At 47.4% G+C, this 16285-nt stretch overlaps 1 protein-coding gene across 6 annotated transcripts in view; it reads right to left on the bottom strand.

The window, feature by feature from the left end:
• The window catches only part of ZFHX3 (zinc finger homeobox 3), a 239300-nt gene that overhangs the window by 25697 nt on the left and 197318 nt on the right, over positions 1-16285 (bottom strand). For all 6 annotated transcript variants that reach the window (XM_084906952.1, XM_084906955.1, XM_084906956.1 and 3 more), the window contains one exon: positions 133-266. In XM_084906952.1, the coding sequence (XP_084763078.1) occupies positions 133-266 (134 nt within the window). The remainder of the gene's footprint in view (positions 1-132; positions 267-16285) is intronic.

The raw sequence follows: 16285 nt of genomic DNA, 5'->3' as shown, positions 1-16285 counted from the left end.
CACATCCATCCCTCTGGCTGAGTCTTCAGTTCCCACTGGCAGCCAAGTCATCCCCAAGCCCGCCCACCCAGGGGTTCCTTCCCACCTATGTCTGAAATACTACTCCCACCTCAGAGCCCCTTCCCACCTCACCTGCTCCGCTTTGGTTTCCTCCGATGTTTTTGGTCGCTTCGAAGAGAGAGGAGACTCTGAGCTACCTGGGAAGGAGATGCGCTTGGAGGTTACAGGAGAGTCTGTCAGCTCCTTTTCTGCTTGACTGGACGATGCTGGAAGAAAAAGCAGAAGATGCAATACAGCAGCCAGACTAGGCCAGCTCCTGGATGCTTTGTGTTGGGTGAAAATCAACATTCATTTATAGCACAGGATTTTCTTGAAACACCAAAATCCAAGCAGGATGAGCATCCAGACTGACTTATCAAGTACGTTGGAAAAGAAGCAAATGTTTCTCTCCACCCCTCCCTGCACCATGAATTTTCTGTTACTACTTTAACAGCTGAACACTAAAGAAAAATGGGAAAGAAATGGATGACAAGGCTGAGTCGGATAAAGCTCAGTTCACTCAGTCTATTCTGACCTCCTCCAATCAAGACACAATCTGCTGACTTGTGGGCACAGGGTGGGTGTAAGAATCTCCCCAACTGCTTCACCAAAACCACTCGTCAACCTGAGTACCAGACACTGCTTCACGGAGGTAATAAACTACGTGCCCCCAGCTTTACTGTCGCAGCTCCTGGAATCACAGCACATCACGGAGGACACGATCGGTGTGACCTGAGGAACATTCATACAGACGTCTGCACACAAATGCAGGGCAGGCAAAAGTAGGCTTACAAGTGTCTGTATGGGAAGCAATTCATAATCTCTATGTATAAAAGCCTAAGCAACCGGCTGACCAGTGACCAGCCGATAGCTATGACATGCACTGACCACCAGGGGGCATTCAAGGTGGGAGCGGAAACCACAGGCATGAAAACATGGAACAGACTGATGAATCTCAGAGAAAAGGGGGAAAGGGGAAAGGCGGGAAGAGATTAAACAAAGATCTTATTTGCATACTAGAGGCCAGGTGCATGGACCTGGAGGGTCCCTCGGCCTGGCCTGCACCATCTCACACTCCAGGACCCCTCAGGGGATATCGGACTGCTGGTTTTGGCTAGATCCCCACAGGTCATGCCTAGGGACCCTACCACCTTTAGTTAATTAATAATAATGCAAGAATAAACTCTGTGTTATGCATGCTCACAACTGTAAACCTGCTTTTGCCCCGCCCTGTGTTGGGGGTGGGGGAGAGTGTGAGGGAGGGGAGGAGAAGTAACTGAAGAGTGGAATGAGGCAGGGGGTGAATCTAACTTCCGATCTAGCAGTGCTCCAGACACAAAGTTAATTCAGAGTGAGTGGTAAGAGAGGACATTTCCCATCTGTCTGTCCAGACCATGTTCTGAGAACCCCACTCCACCCGAAGACCACAACTTTAATTAACAAGGAGAGTCAGGCGAGTCTTCCGTAGCAGGCAGCGGGGATGGACGTGCTGATGGAAGGAGTTCTCTGGAGCGTGGAAAGGGGTCGGGAAGACGGATGAGAAGACAGGTGGCTCAGAGTTTAACCAGGAGAAAGCAGGGCTCCTCCAGTGTAGTCACAAGACACGGCTGGGCCTGTCATTATGAAACTCGCCTGGAGCCGGGGTTGGCTCTCTCACTTGTTTTGGATGTGGAACTCCATTTTTTATAATTTTGCTAAAAGCAACAAGGAAAAAATATCCTGAAGATGGTAGTGAGAAAATTATCCCTGCTGCCCTCCATTGGAAAATAATTTGCCTCGGCACTGAAGTCACTGGCTTGGAAAGCCTAATTTATGGCCTTCTGTTTCCCTCAGCCTAGGTACCTGGCATGTGGAAACTCTGTTTGCTCAGCTTTGAGATTTTTTTTTGGACATGGATACCAAGATGCTGTCATTACAGACATGTGCTTTAATAAACAATTTTATAAATCAATTTTATTCATTAAAATCATAAGGCCACAAGATAATTTTGAGAGAAAAAAAATTGCTAAATGCAGGAAATATTCCAGGAAGTTGAAACTCTTCCCTGAATGCACATCTTGTGACCTTTAACCCCAGTATCTTGGTAACCTGCTCTACATAAGTTTGTAGGACATCTATTATTTAAAAAGTACAAGGACAAGCATATTATACACAGACCTCTCCTCCTCCCCACACACACATTCATAACAGTACTTTAATCTGTCTCGAATCGACTTCAAACCCATTTTGCTCTTAATGGGAGTTATTCATTTTCACTTGAAAGGTAATACATGACGGCTGGATATTTAATGTGATGGACTGGCTGCCGATTAACTAGGTGCTGTAACGTTCTAGACAGGGTCCCCCATGGCCCACTTCCCATCTCCTGCCCCCCGCAGACCTGATTCTGCGGAACCTTGTATCAGGGTTTAGACCTCACAGTGTGTGGGGCCCTGCCTCAACACTCCCACAATAGGAATCTTTAACATTTCAGGGACTGAAGTTTCCCTACCCCAGAAGGTCCTTATTCTCCATCATTTTCTCATTTTTGCTTACTGGCTATCCTCTATATATTAGCTCTTCAAAAGCGCCCTGAAGATGGGGCAGGTGGAGGCATTCAGTTAGGTGGCACTTCAGATGCTTATTTGTGAGTCGTCTGCTCATCTTCCCTGTTTCTATCCCTGACCTGTAGGCATTGGGTCAGAGCCAGAGCACACAGTGAGGGAAGAGTCACTAGTTCTTTTCCAATAGAAACAAGTGAGATACAAATACTATTCCAAATACCCACCTGCCTTTTTGTTAGTCTGCCTGACCTGAAGCAACACTTGGTTTTATAGGACCAGGACACTACCTTATAAATGCCCTCAGTCTGCCTGCACCCTCCCCGCTTTAGGACAACTGTCAGCTGTGCAGTTGCTGGGTGGTGTGAATGAATGGGCACCGAGGCGGACACCACCCAGCTCATCTCCTGGCTCGGAGCTGAAAGGCAAACCCAGCGTAACCCAGTGCAGCTTTCCCTTCCTCACAGGACCAAAGAGTCCATCCTCCTCTGAGTGCTGAACCTGAGATGAATTATGACGAGGTTGCAGAGGTGACAATTCTGGTTTCAAAATCCACTATTCTTTCCCCCGGCATGGAGAGGGGAACTTTTATTACTTTTTTTTTTTTCCCCCCAAACTCTCACACTGCTCTGGAATTCTAAAGCTTCCTTTGTGAGCTCAAGCTAAGGAGTTCCTGTAAAGTGTTTTAAGAAATGAAACCGCTCACTCATTTCTCCTTTTCCCCAGTAACAAAACAGCCCTGCCACAATGTGAAATGCTGCATCTACTGGTATAAAGATTTCTATCCTGGACAACCTGCATTCATATTAGATCAGATCTGTCTAGAAGTGGACATTAGCCACCTGCAGTTCACTAGCTCCTTCTTGAAAGATAAAGCCATGCCATTCTTACAACATATTCTATTAACACCCACTTATAATCCCACTGTGTTTCCCTGGGTGATGTGGGGAGCACTCTTAAGACCTAACTAGGCTGACAGGCCCCCTCATAGCTTGACCTCAGACACTAAAATATCAGTCCCCATCAAGACATGGCAGCCAGCCAGCATGGTTCAGTGGTTGAGTGTTGACCTGTGAACCAGGAGGTCATGGTTCGATTCCCGATCAGGGCACATGCCCGTATTGCAGGCTCCGTCTCCAGTGTGGGGCATGCAGGAGGCAGTCGATTAATGATTCTCTCACATCATTGATGTGTCTAATTCTCTATCCCTCTCCTCTCCTCTTTGAAGTCAATAAAAATATATTTTTTAAAAAATGCCATGGCACCTAAATCTTTATTATGTAGTGCTGCAGACAGGCAAACAATTGTACAGGCTCTCCATAAGCATGCTGGGTGAGGGTTTGCTCTAGGCCACAGGCAGTCTATGGTTTCCTCAAGCTGCTTCTCTCTGAGCAACTTCAAAAGGGCCAGTCTCTCAAAATCAATGTCTCCTTCAGTTCTGTCACCAGCACACATTGTGGGCGTAAGTAAATGAGGTGGTATGGATACCAAGAGAGAAAGCACTGTGGTTTTCTGCTTTGGAGACTTTTCTAAACTTTGACTTAAATTGTAGGAGAGATATCACAGTCTCAAAAACATTATTTAAAAAAATCAATGACTGGTCACTTTAAGGCCACTATGACATCACATTAGCGAAATGGAAACAGATGCCCCCGAGGCCGCCATGGTTTAAACAGTACCTGGAAACTTGGGTTTCTACTGGCAACAAAAATGCAAACGACCTGTGCTGGTTTCCCCAATAATGACAAAATAAATCAGAAACAAGGTAGATTTTTTATGTGGTTAAGTAAATAATGCCAATGGGTAATAGAAGATATTAAAAGTGATAGCTATGAAGCAATATGGAAGCATCCCTGAGAATGTTCATTGGTAAAATGGTGCATTATTCCATGATATAGCTACATAAAAAATAAGACCAGAAGAAAATGTTGCATTTGGGTGATGACATGATGGATCGCTTTCCTATTTTCTAAGTTTTTCATGTAGTTCTATTCTAAAATATTATAATTAATTATTTTATCATTTAAATTCAACTGTCCATGCAAAAGTTGATATGTGGATCAATACTGTGAAAAACACCAGGTGGTATTTTTTTTCACTTTGCTGGTTGAAGCAATTTTTCTCATTTGGCAGCTATGTCATATGAAAGTATGTTGTTAAATCCCAATGAACCTTCCACAGACAGCATGCTGGGTTCCTGGCACTTCAAAGGGGATAAAAATGTGGCGAGGACCCATGTGAGTGCATGTGCCATAGATCACATACTCAATAAAGCCAGGCAAACGGGGTATTTGTGACAATGGAATGCTGGGTCAAACCCCGGCTGAAACCTGATAGATGTGAGCTGTGGGTTCCACCGTGAAAACTTTACAAGGAGTGGAAAAAACACTTGCTCAGCTTGTTAGGAGCCATGGCTGCCTTACCCAGCTGGTTGGTGAGGCACAAAAGGGACTGGCTTGTCCTTGTTATGGAGGGTAGAAAATTCAAAGTTGGCTTTCTAGGCCGAGAGCCACCAACCACTTTCCCTTAAACTGCGATGGGTTGGCCACTACACCTGACAAATACTGGGAAGGCAGACCTGAGTCCTGGCTCTCCATTTTATTCTCTTAAGCTCCTCTCTATTCCAGGCCAAAGAATTTCATTTCAAAGGGAAACACAGTTACCAATGCAGGGCCTCCTCGGGGAAAGTCATGTATGCACAGAAACATCAAGTTCCAGATATCATTTGTTTCTAACACATTTGTTTGGGAAGTATTTAACCTCTAAAATATTTATTTAAAAAGCTACTCCTCCTCACATACTAATTAGAGGGAGTAGGGAAGGGAATAGGGAGTAGGGAAGGGAAGAGAGTCAATCCAAATTCATGCAGGTTTTTGCAATTTTCAAGATATGCCTTTATTATGCTCTAAGCACTTAGCATAATTAAAACAAGCTTAGTAAAGCTTGGCTTACATTAAAGAATAGGTAAGAATAGTATAATTCAGAGTTCTTATAAAGTGCCAAGTATAGCAGAAACACAGCCACTGTAACTTCACCTGATAAAATCACTCTTCCTAGGATGACTTCTCATCCGATTCAAATCCTCGCTAACAAATTGACATCCGAGTCACTCAAATTTTGGCAACAGAAAACTTCAGAGTTGGACGCACAATACCAACACTTCATGCCAACACTCGCCTCATCTGTGCAACTCTGAAGCTAGGCAAGACGTGGGGCTGCTGCCTCATGAAAAACAGAGTGGAAATGGGACCTTAAAGTACCTATTTTTAGCTTTTTCTAATCATTAGCCAAGACATTGACTTGCCCTCCAAGAAAACCACAAATATTCGTAGAATTCGCTTCTGTTTCATGATCTCATTATGCAACACACCGCAGTGCTGGCATGGTGGGCGTTCTCTGCTGCAGGTCAGCCTCCCTTTGGCCAGAGACCTCCCTTGGGGAGACCCTGGGACGCAGTGAGCTATCCAGGCTGCTGGGAAATTCCTTCTGCATTTCCTCTTCAGGGTGGAGTGGTACTTGGAACTGGTAATCACCAAAGTATTGGCCCTCTGCCTTTTGGGGGCCCTGAGGTGAGCCCACTGAGGGCCTGGGATGCTGCCTGACATTTCATCCTTGTAGAGAGGCCAAGGGCAGCTGCCACCCCCACTTCTCAACCATCAGACTCTTAGCTAAAGTACCACTGACAGCTCCTCCATCTAAGCTCCCATCTCCCAAACCAGCAACATAATGGAGGAGCCAATTAAATGATTATTAATTCATGCTACTTTCCGTAAGCCAGAGGTTCTCATCGCCTCGTGTTCCGTAAACCAGCTTGCCACCTGCCCCAGAAATTTACAGCAATCTTTGATCTATCACCATTGACCAAAGAGAGAAAAACTCATACAGCTCCAACCTCAGTGTTTGAGTTGGGACAATTACTCCGGCACAGGAGACATGGAAGCCTCGCTAGATCTGAAAGCGGCCATTCAGCCCATAACATGACATGAAAGGTGCCGTGTGAGCCTTCCACAGACACCCCCTCAGCTCCTCGGACTCTACGCGGCAGAAACGCCTGGTTTTCATAAGGCCTTCTGTGCTGTTGGACTTTGTGGTCTCCACACTGTCCTTGAAAGTGGAGCTGCTCTTGGCATTCGCGCGTGCAAGGCCCTCCCAGAGGAGAGGCCAGGATTTCCTCTTTGCATCTCCTGCGGAGCTACTGCGCTTGATGAGTGGCCAGCGTGCTGGCTACCTTCTCTTCCTCCCCAACACAGAGAACAAGTTGCTGCCAACTTGGCCTTTAAATATGCAGGGTCTCATTCTACCTCCATCCAGCACTGAGAGAAGTTCTGAGAGGACTCGGGAAACCTGTGGGGAGCGTCAAGAGGCACGCACTGCCCGCCCGGCGGGGTGACCGTCACTCCCTAACCGCTTCGAGGCTGGGCTTCTCCCTTCCCAGTGATGCGTGAAGTTGGTCTTCCCTCAGGCCAGAGGTAAAAGACTAAATGTGGCTGTCCCCCAGGAACCTGCCCACTCTACAGCAAACACAGACACTGTGGAAAGAAATCCAGAAGGAATAACCTCCACAGGCCCTGGCTGGCTTAGGGAAGTCTTGGTTTTTCCATGGGTCCAAGAGAATCTGTGAAAAGAGGGCACATCCCTCTGGGCTTCCCAGGTGCTGGTATCTGCAGGCCACACTAGCCTGTGCTTCAGCCCTGGGGAAGATGCAGGGAGCCACACCAGCCCCTGTGCCCACAGTCAGCAGGCTGGGAGTGGGGGATCGTGCCAGGCTGGGGGCCCGCAGCTGCCCCAGTCAGCTGCCCCAGGTGGAGTGGCAGGCACGGGCTGACGGGTGGCTCCAGCTGCCTGCTTGCATCTTTGGGGAGAAAATAGTGCTAAGCCCTACATCAGAGGCAGCAATCTGTTGCACTAATTCCTTGTTGAAATATGCATAAGGCTGCTTAACTACACTGATTTGAACTCCCAAAAGACCATCCCACAATTCAATTTCAAGATACCTTGCTCCCTCTGTGTCAGCTTTCTGAATGAACCACCAGGCAAAAAAGAGCCACCATCTCAGTGGGACCAACATTGGCTAAAAATGGTCTATTTAATAAGGTCTACATTGGGCTGCCACCAGGAGCCTGGCTTGTGCCAGGAGCTGGGAACAAAGGGGCAAGACCCAATGTCTCATTCTGAAGTATCAGCCTGCCTGCCTTTGGCCTCTTGTCAGCTGCCCCCAAGCAGCCTGTCCTCCCCTGGCAGAGCCTTGTGGGCTGTGCACAGATGCCACCTGCGGCTGTGGTCATGTCCTGTGAGCATGGCAGCCAGGGTCGGGATACAGTGGGGTCTGCAGGATCACACTGCCCTCGGGCTTAATTACAGGTTTGTGATGACCAGACACTTGGAGAAAACCAGAGGTTTCTCCAAGAAGCACGTGACCTGACAGAAGAAAGTCCAGAGGTACAAGATGTAGGTCAAAATGAGGGGCAGTGTGGGCCGTTCTGGGGCCAGGCCAAAGTTAATTACAGAAGCTCATCCAGTCCCCATCGAATCAAACACTAATTAGGATCATTGGGATCTCTGAGCCCTAACCCAGGCAGATTCTCAGAGACTGGAATGTGACAACGCTCAGTTTTACAAAAACTATCTTCCTAACTTACTAAATATTAAGAGTGAAACTGAACTTGTGAACATATAACATCTGGGCCCAGCGTGGTGACGAGATACCAAGAGCTCTGGCCTTAACTTTTCAGTGTCCCTAACAAACCAACCTCCCCATGATCCGCCAAGGACTTCTTGCTGGTCCAGGAGTGAGAGACTGTTCGGGAAGAAAGACATCACCGGGTCTCTGTAAGGCTGGAGAGTGGGAGTGAGTCTCCACTCCTCGTAAGGTTAAGGTGGCAAGGATACTGGAAACGTCTCCTCTTGGAATTTTGTACACACAGAGAGGGAACGCCCCACCAAGCCATATCTACATCAGTGCTTCTCTGTCTCCACTGAGTCCCTCGCTCAGCGGGCTCACAGTGCCCCAAAGGCCCAGGACCAATGATTGGTGTGAAGGGGGGTCGGGCTCTGGTGTGCCTGCAGGGACTCCTCAGGAACGGACGAGTTCACGTGCTGTTCTCCCGTGGCCACGTTCTCTGCGCACAAAAGCACCGGTCCCCTGGCTGAGTCACAGCGCTCAGGGGTTTGCAGCGCTGGCCGCAACCTCCTCAGATCCCGGCTGTGTGACCTGGAGCATTTCACTTGACTACACTGAGCTCTCGCTTTCCTCATCTGTCAATGGGATATCAGTATCTACTCACAGGGTTCGGTGAGACTAGCTAGAGAGATCAGGCACACGAAGCCTACCACAGAGTCTAGCACGTGGGGTGAGCTCACACATTGGTTGCTATGGTTTCATTCTTAGAAGTATCTATGGGAAATAATATGGGTCCACATGTAGCCACATGAAGATAGAGCGAGGGGAGAGGTCGGGTTTAAAGAAAGCAGACACCTAGGTTTGCCTTTTCTGTATATCAACATGGAATAATCCTACTAGCCCATGGGTTTGAAGTCTAGAAAGCAAAAAGTAAAATAACTTGGACTTGAAAGTGTGTATGGTTAGTATGCTGTTTTACACACCGACTGTTAATGAAACGTTCAAACTGTACAAAGCACTTTCTAGGTGCTGGAGAGAACAAAAATAAACAAATGAGGGCTGGGGAGAGGTGAACAGGCAGAGCAGTGAGAATACACTATGTGGTGCTATAATGACACCATACATGTGTCCCAACCCATGTGTATACACCCTGCAAGAGTGAGCTCTGAGGTACACCATGGGCTTAGGGGATTATGATGTGTCACTGTAGGGTCACCATTTATAAAAATGCACCATCTGGTGAGTGAAGGTGATAATGGGGGAGGCTGTGCACGTGTGGGGGTAGAGAGGGTAATGGGAAATCTCTACTTCCCTCAATTTCGTTGTAAACCTAAAACTGCTCTAAAAAAAAAATAATTTTTTTTTTTTTAAGATTAATGCCACATAGCCCCAATCATTAAGAGTTACAATTCTGTCTGACAACTAGAGAAACAGGACTTCCATGTTTCCTCTTCCAATCTTCCTACGACAAGAGAAAACCACTACTACGTTGCATGTTCTTTTGCTTTATAATCTGGGGGATAATGGCTGACCCAGAGGTAAGTTGGGATTTGATCACAAATCCGACACCCAGGAGTTCCCATCTCTGAGCCTCGGTTCTCCAGCCTCAAGAGAAAGGCCCTGTTGCACCAGGAAGAAGGTGCAAGTCTCACGAAGGTGCGCTGATACCCCGGGGAGAAAGACACCAGGGTGTTTTTAAAAAATCATGACCATGATTCTGATAATAGAGGTGCCTCCCCCATAAGCACCGAAGCTCAAACTGAAACAAAGTGGAGAGATTAGCATGGCCCCTTTCAAGAACAATATGCAAATCTACAAGGTATTTTCTGTAGTGATGAAAAATGATCTGCTCCCTAATCTACATTTTCACAGCCTTTTATTTATACTGCGATGATAATTCTCATGACACTGTAACATAGCTATGTAATTACAAACGATGCCCCTTCTAGAAAGTGTGTTCCTTACTTTTTTGTACATCCTGTATCTGACTTAGATATCTGCACAAAAATATTTGTGCAAGAGATGTAGTCCCTTATCTCTCCCGTGACTTACACAGAAACCCTCCGAGCCAGGACCCTGAATTACTGGAATTCAGGCGAGTCCAGATATGCACCACACCCTAGATCTATTTTTGCTTCCCAACATAAAAATAGTCCAAACGGTTTGTTTTCAATTGTGAGACAGAATTCTGCCTGCAGTGACTGTAAGCATCCAAGTTATACTGAAAGTGGCCTGGAAAATAAAAAAGAGGGTGGAGGCGGGGACAAGTGGACTCTGGAAAAGCTGACATAGCCACACAATTCCAGTCTCTGTGCAAAAATTTAAAACCAAACCCGTTTCCATTGGCAAGAGCTCCTGCATTCCCTTGCACGCACCCTCCTGCAGGCACATTTACTTCTGTGTGAGGTGGAGAAATGGGACCAAGGATGCAGAGTCAGGCTAGAAGGATTTGGCTGATGGTGGTAAATGGCCTGGTTTCTAGCATACATCAGGCTCAAAGACACTGACATGAGTCTTTAAGGATGTCTCCACTGACATCCTCATCACACTAAGCTCTAAAAAAGCCATTCTGTCAGCTGACCCAGCAATGCAAGCCAGCTGACAGAATGTGGAGCTCTGCGGTCCCCCACAAAGGGCGGCGTGGTAATATCTGGCCTCCATGGAAAGAGCTCTGGACTCTCCCAGGCCTCCTGAGCCACACCCTCTCAACCAGCCAGGCAGGGAAATCCTTCCACACTCCCAGCACCCTGAATATTCTCTAAGATTCCACACTACTGTTCACCATCTCTCCTCTAATTATACTTCTAAGGAGTTCCAGAACTGCAAGAAACCACTGAGCCCAACCTACCTTTTCCAGATTTGGAAACTGAGGTTAGAGGTCTAAGGCCATGCAGCAAATCTTTGAGATAGAGTCAGACCCCAAGCCCTGGGCTTCTGACTAACAGCCAGCGGTTTTGCTAACACATAACACTTCCTCTCAGTACATACCTTCTTTTGTCTTTATGGATTCAATTTCTTAAGTATATTTTTCAGTCCCTTTCCATTCTCTGTCACAGATTACCCCGAGTTCCCCATACAATGACATCGCTATTACACAGAGCTGCCAACAACAGGGAGAATGGCGGCAGGGCTGGTAATAGATTTGCATCAGGATGTGCCTGACCTGCTTTTTTTCTACCTCAGTAATTAGAAAGGCATTGGGACTGTAGGAATGACTCAGATGCAGTGAGAGCGGTACACTATACATTTATGTTAAACATGTCAAATCCGATTGAAATCGTGCCTGCCAGCACCATCTTCCATAAACACACTTCTCTCCAACAGTCGCCCAGACCTTGCCAGCCCATTAATACCTCCTTTAATAGCAACCTTCCACAGATTCCAATCAGGGACGCTCCGCTGCACTAATTGCTCTGTGTTAGGTGAGCATCCTGAGCTTAAAAAACCCTTGGAGGCATTCTCCTAGAAAAACAGCACTCCCAACCACAATCCTCACTCAAAATGCTACAAAAACATAAGCATGGGCATCCTTTAGGGGTTCCTGAAGCATTTTCAGGGTGCTAGTGTAAGCTGGGCTGTTCCCCCCATTTCGTTTGTTTTTAAAGCGCCAATACTCCCCCTCGTCTTGTCTCAAATTAGTTTAACTAGACCCGGCTTAGTGCTCTGTTGCCGGAAACCATAGCGGCTCAGGATTTAAATAACCATCTTGCTGTGATTCTTTGCCAAGAGTTCAATTTTTCCCCTAATTATTGGTGATAAAGCATCACATTAATTGTATATCACTTAATTTATAGCAATTAATGATTGACTGAGCAGTCACTGCATTAATTATTGTTCAGTGGCTGACACTGGGGGCTCTTCAATCTAGAAGACACACTTTCAAATCCACACTGCTACAGAGAACAAGGGACCATTCTCACATTTCAAAACAAAACCACAGAGTTAGACGGTGGAAGCCACTGTGCATTAGGGGAGAGGCTGTGTTTCATGGGACCCACAGGCCCCGAGGAGACGTGACCCTGAAGCGTTCACAAGGGCGTGCACACGTGCCAGCACACGCCACCGTGGGAGCCAGGCCGGGGCTGGTGGGTGCTTCTCGTCCACATTTTACAGCTGAGACACCCAAGGCTCCAGGAGGCCAAGGCCCTTGACCAAGGTCATTCGCTTCATGACTCCAAATCTAGGGAGTTCTGCCCCTTGGCCTGTGTCTGAGTTACAGGAGGCTCACTCGTCTGGAATGCGCAGGGGCGGTGGGGTCCCTGCTGCCTCCGTACACCTGGGGAGGGAGAGAGCTGCTGCTCATGCTTCGGAGGAAGCGGACCCCAGACCAGAGGCCAGCCTGTGCTGTTCTCGGAGGTGGTGCGCACACAGGGGAGAGAGTGGGCCGCACCCAAGGTAGAGTAAGTGGCAGAGCCCGAGTGCAGATCTGGGCCTGACCACGTGCCCTTGGGCCACTTGATTGATCCCAGGACTCAGTTTACTCATTTGCAAAATGATGGGAAGAGGGGGCTGGTTACTTACAGTATCTGTTTCACGGAGAGGGGAGTGAGAATCAGTGACATAATATATTCATATAGAATCTATATAAAGTAATGCTTCCCAACTCTGTTTCACATCATGGCACACGCAGAAAAGGGTGGCAAATTGGTAAAACAGATAAAGTTGCAACTGAGGCAGCACCAGCAGCCCCCTGCGCGCCCCCCCCCCCCCCCCCCAGCCAACCAAGGGCTGTGGGGACAGCACCTGTGCCCTTGTGAGCCCTCAGGGCAGGCCTGCGGGGGACGACAGGAGTGAACACTCCAACGGTGCCTGGCAGGGTCAGAGCTAATGCAGCCTTCATAACCGGGAATTACACCTGCCTGCACTCTTCGGGTTGTCATCTAGAGCTGGACTTGCCACCAGCCACACATGGCTGTTTTCATTAAACTTAATAAAATTTTAAAATTCTGTTTCTCATGGGCACTAGCCACCTTCTAAGTACTAGTGGCCACTGTACTATCCAGCACAGAGAGTTTCATGGGCAGCACTGGTCTCAGTGAGAGTTCTCATGGCAGTGGGCGGTCCCGAAATGCCCCTGGAGTGTGACAGTCCTGGAGGCGAGGCCTGTAACCTCACAGAATGTGGATCAGTGGAACTCTACCCAGTGTCCAGCATGTGGGGAGAGTCCCAGCCACTGCCTGAGGGGACTGACGCTGCCGAGATTCAAACTGACGCAGCCTTGCTGTCTTTCTGCCACCCAAGGAAAAAGACCTGCCTGCTAAATGAAAGGAGCCCGGAGAGGGTTACTGAGAGACACCAAGGAGGAAACGAGGAGTCCATTCCAATGCAGAAATAGCCAACTAAAAAATTTTAGTAAAGATTATCTATTCCTGCACAAACCCCCAAACTACATAATCAATAGCTGAGAAAATGCCAATTAGCCAGGCCCATTTGAAATGTTATTAATCTGCATCATGAGCAGCCACTAATCAACAGAACAAATTGTGAAATCACTATTTACTTATCTGCCAGGAGGAAGCACTCCCCATCACAGTTAATCAGATAGGAACAGCTCAATTTAGGGAGTAAACGAAATAAAAATAAAAAAAAATGCAGACATTTTTTATAAAATACTGAAGATCCCAAAGAAAGCTCAGGAGAGGTGGCTGGCCCCCACATCGATTCCAAGATCAAATCAACCAAGTCCTTTAGTAAAGCCTGTCATTACACACTCAGACAATAGAGACAAAATCATGCCCCAGGTCAAAAGAGGATCATTTGTGGGAGTTGGGACAAAATTTTCCCTTCTCTCTTTACTGCCGTGCAACTGGCAAGGTGCACCTCCGAGTTACTCATTCATTCTCTGTTTGCCTGGACTGTCTCCATCTTTTGGAGATCAAGTGTGACCTGTTGTATGAATGAATGAATGAACGAAAGTGATTCAAATGAACCGCCCTCAATCACGCTTACCCTGAACTGGTGTAAGCAGGGGTGGGGACTGTCCAGCCAGTGGGTTGTATAAGGCCTGTAAAATATTTTGGTCTGGCCTTGCCAAGGCATTAAGGATGAGTTAATCAAATGTTTGATCAATTACAGCAGGCTAATTTTTAAGTTTATAATTTTGTAAGGCCTTTGAATGATGTTATAAATATCCAAATGGCCCTTGGCAGAAAAAAAGGTTCCCCACCCCTGGATTAGAGAGACATATACAAAGTACTCTGCAAAAGGTTTGGCACAGAGTAGGTGCTTTATAAATGGCAGTTACTTCCTGTTGTTTTCTTAGTGTCCTTAGCATACGGAATGCAGGAAGCTGTGCACCAATGATCATTTGCATGATCTCACTACATCCTTAGTTACTGTTCCCTCCCAGTGACATCCCCAGAAGCCACACGCTGCCTGTGCCTTTCATGTTCCTATGGGAGATGACTAGTTCTCCCAATCTGATTTAATTAAACTATTAAAAACAACACCAAAACCCTTCCTATTATAGAGCTTACTATATGTGAGGCACTGCTCTGACACTCCCATATTCAAGTAATCTACACAGCTACCCTGTGGAAATGGGTACAGTTTTTAGTCACCATCCCATATGAGGAAACTGAGGCCTGGAAAAGGTAAGGTACCTCGAGCAAAGTCACAGAGCTAGTAAGTGGCAGAGCCAGGATCTGAAACAAGGCATCCAAACCATAAAAACAAAGGACAGTCAGCTTGAAAGGTTACTCGGTCTTCAAACTGAGATTGTGAAATCCTCTTCCCTGGGCAGGTTTGTTTAACTGCTATCTGTATGCAAAGTCTGTCCAGATCACGCCTTCATAGTACAGCAAAGACTGGGGTCTTGGTCCATGGGAAGCCACACAGGACATCCCTTCCCCGACACTCAGGGCCTCTGAGCACAGATGTCCAGGCCCCGCTCCCCAGTCCTTACAAACGTCCCCAAGGCGCTGATGCTTGGCCCCCAGCGCTATCTCAGGCTCAGGCCCTGGACACCCAGAGCCCAGTGCCAAGGAGACAGCAAGCAGCGTGGACGTAACGTCCGCCTAGTGCTTCGCCCACGCTCTCAGCACCCCTCCCGTCTTTGGAAGCTGCTCTCTACCTCTCGAGTGTCTCTCTTCCAGGCGGAACAGCCCTGATTCTCCAGCCTCTTCCCAGAGGCCGTATTTCTCAGCCTTCAGTCATTTTCATTGCTGTCCTCTGGCCTCCCTCCAAGATTCTGTATCTCGTTTAAAGAGTGGAGGCCAACACTGAACATGATTTAAGAACCGTCTTGCCTGGAAAAGTAACAAAGGCCCAACCAATACAGACTCCAGAAGGTAAATATTTTCTCAAAAAAACACGCACACCCTGTATATTACAATATTAATAATGGAGGGCAGCACAATAATTTCTGCTGCTTGTCATATCATTTCCTCTAATTATTGTGGTGGTTTCTGGGAGACTTATCTGTCCTGATAAGTCTTCTCAGAAATGATTTTGCTCCTCAAAAACCCTAAGCTTTTCTTCTTAGTCTCTGCTCTTAGCACAGGAATCCGGTCATCATGAGAGAGGGCCGGTTCCCTTTTCTCAGCGCCAGCTTTTCCAGAAATAGCACTTCCTTTCCTGACTTCTCCATTGCTTCTGCTCTTGGTCAGACGGCCTCTTGCCTGGCTGCACTGCCTGCCTCCCCTCTGGGTGCATTTCCAGGCGTGGGTGCTTATGCTGGGGAACAGGGTAGGGCACACGAATCCTAACCAGGCCCCAAATGTAGGGCGAAGCCTACCCTTCACCACAGACTCCTTCCGAGACTGGGGTGACCCCTATCAGGTTCCACATGGCAAATCCCTCTGCTGGGCATGGCAGCAGGTGGGATAGGGGCCTAGATCCTAACCAGAGAAAGAACCACATCCGGGGCCAACAACAGGGAGGAGCTGCTGAAGAAATGTGACCTCACAAACACCGAAGCCCTCAACGCAGCCAGGCCCCTAGATGCTCAGTGAACAAGATGGTTTGGGGTCATTTTAGAAAAATCTTTACATATTCCTTAATAGAACAGAATAGAAGGAAGATGAAGGTGACCACTCAAAAAAGGAAAGACGGAATTCCCCAACATGCGCAGAGGCAAGCTCTCCAG

This window comes from Pipistrellus hanaki, assembly GCF_964339955.1.
Source record: "Pipistrellus hanaki genome assembly, chromosome: 15".
Taxonomy (NCBI): domain Eukaryota; kingdom Metazoa; phylum Chordata; class Mammalia; order Chiroptera; family Vespertilionidae; genus Pipistrellus; species Pipistrellus hanaki.
Note: the sequence above shows the minus strand (reverse complement) of the source record. Positions and strands in the feature narration are given on the sequence as shown.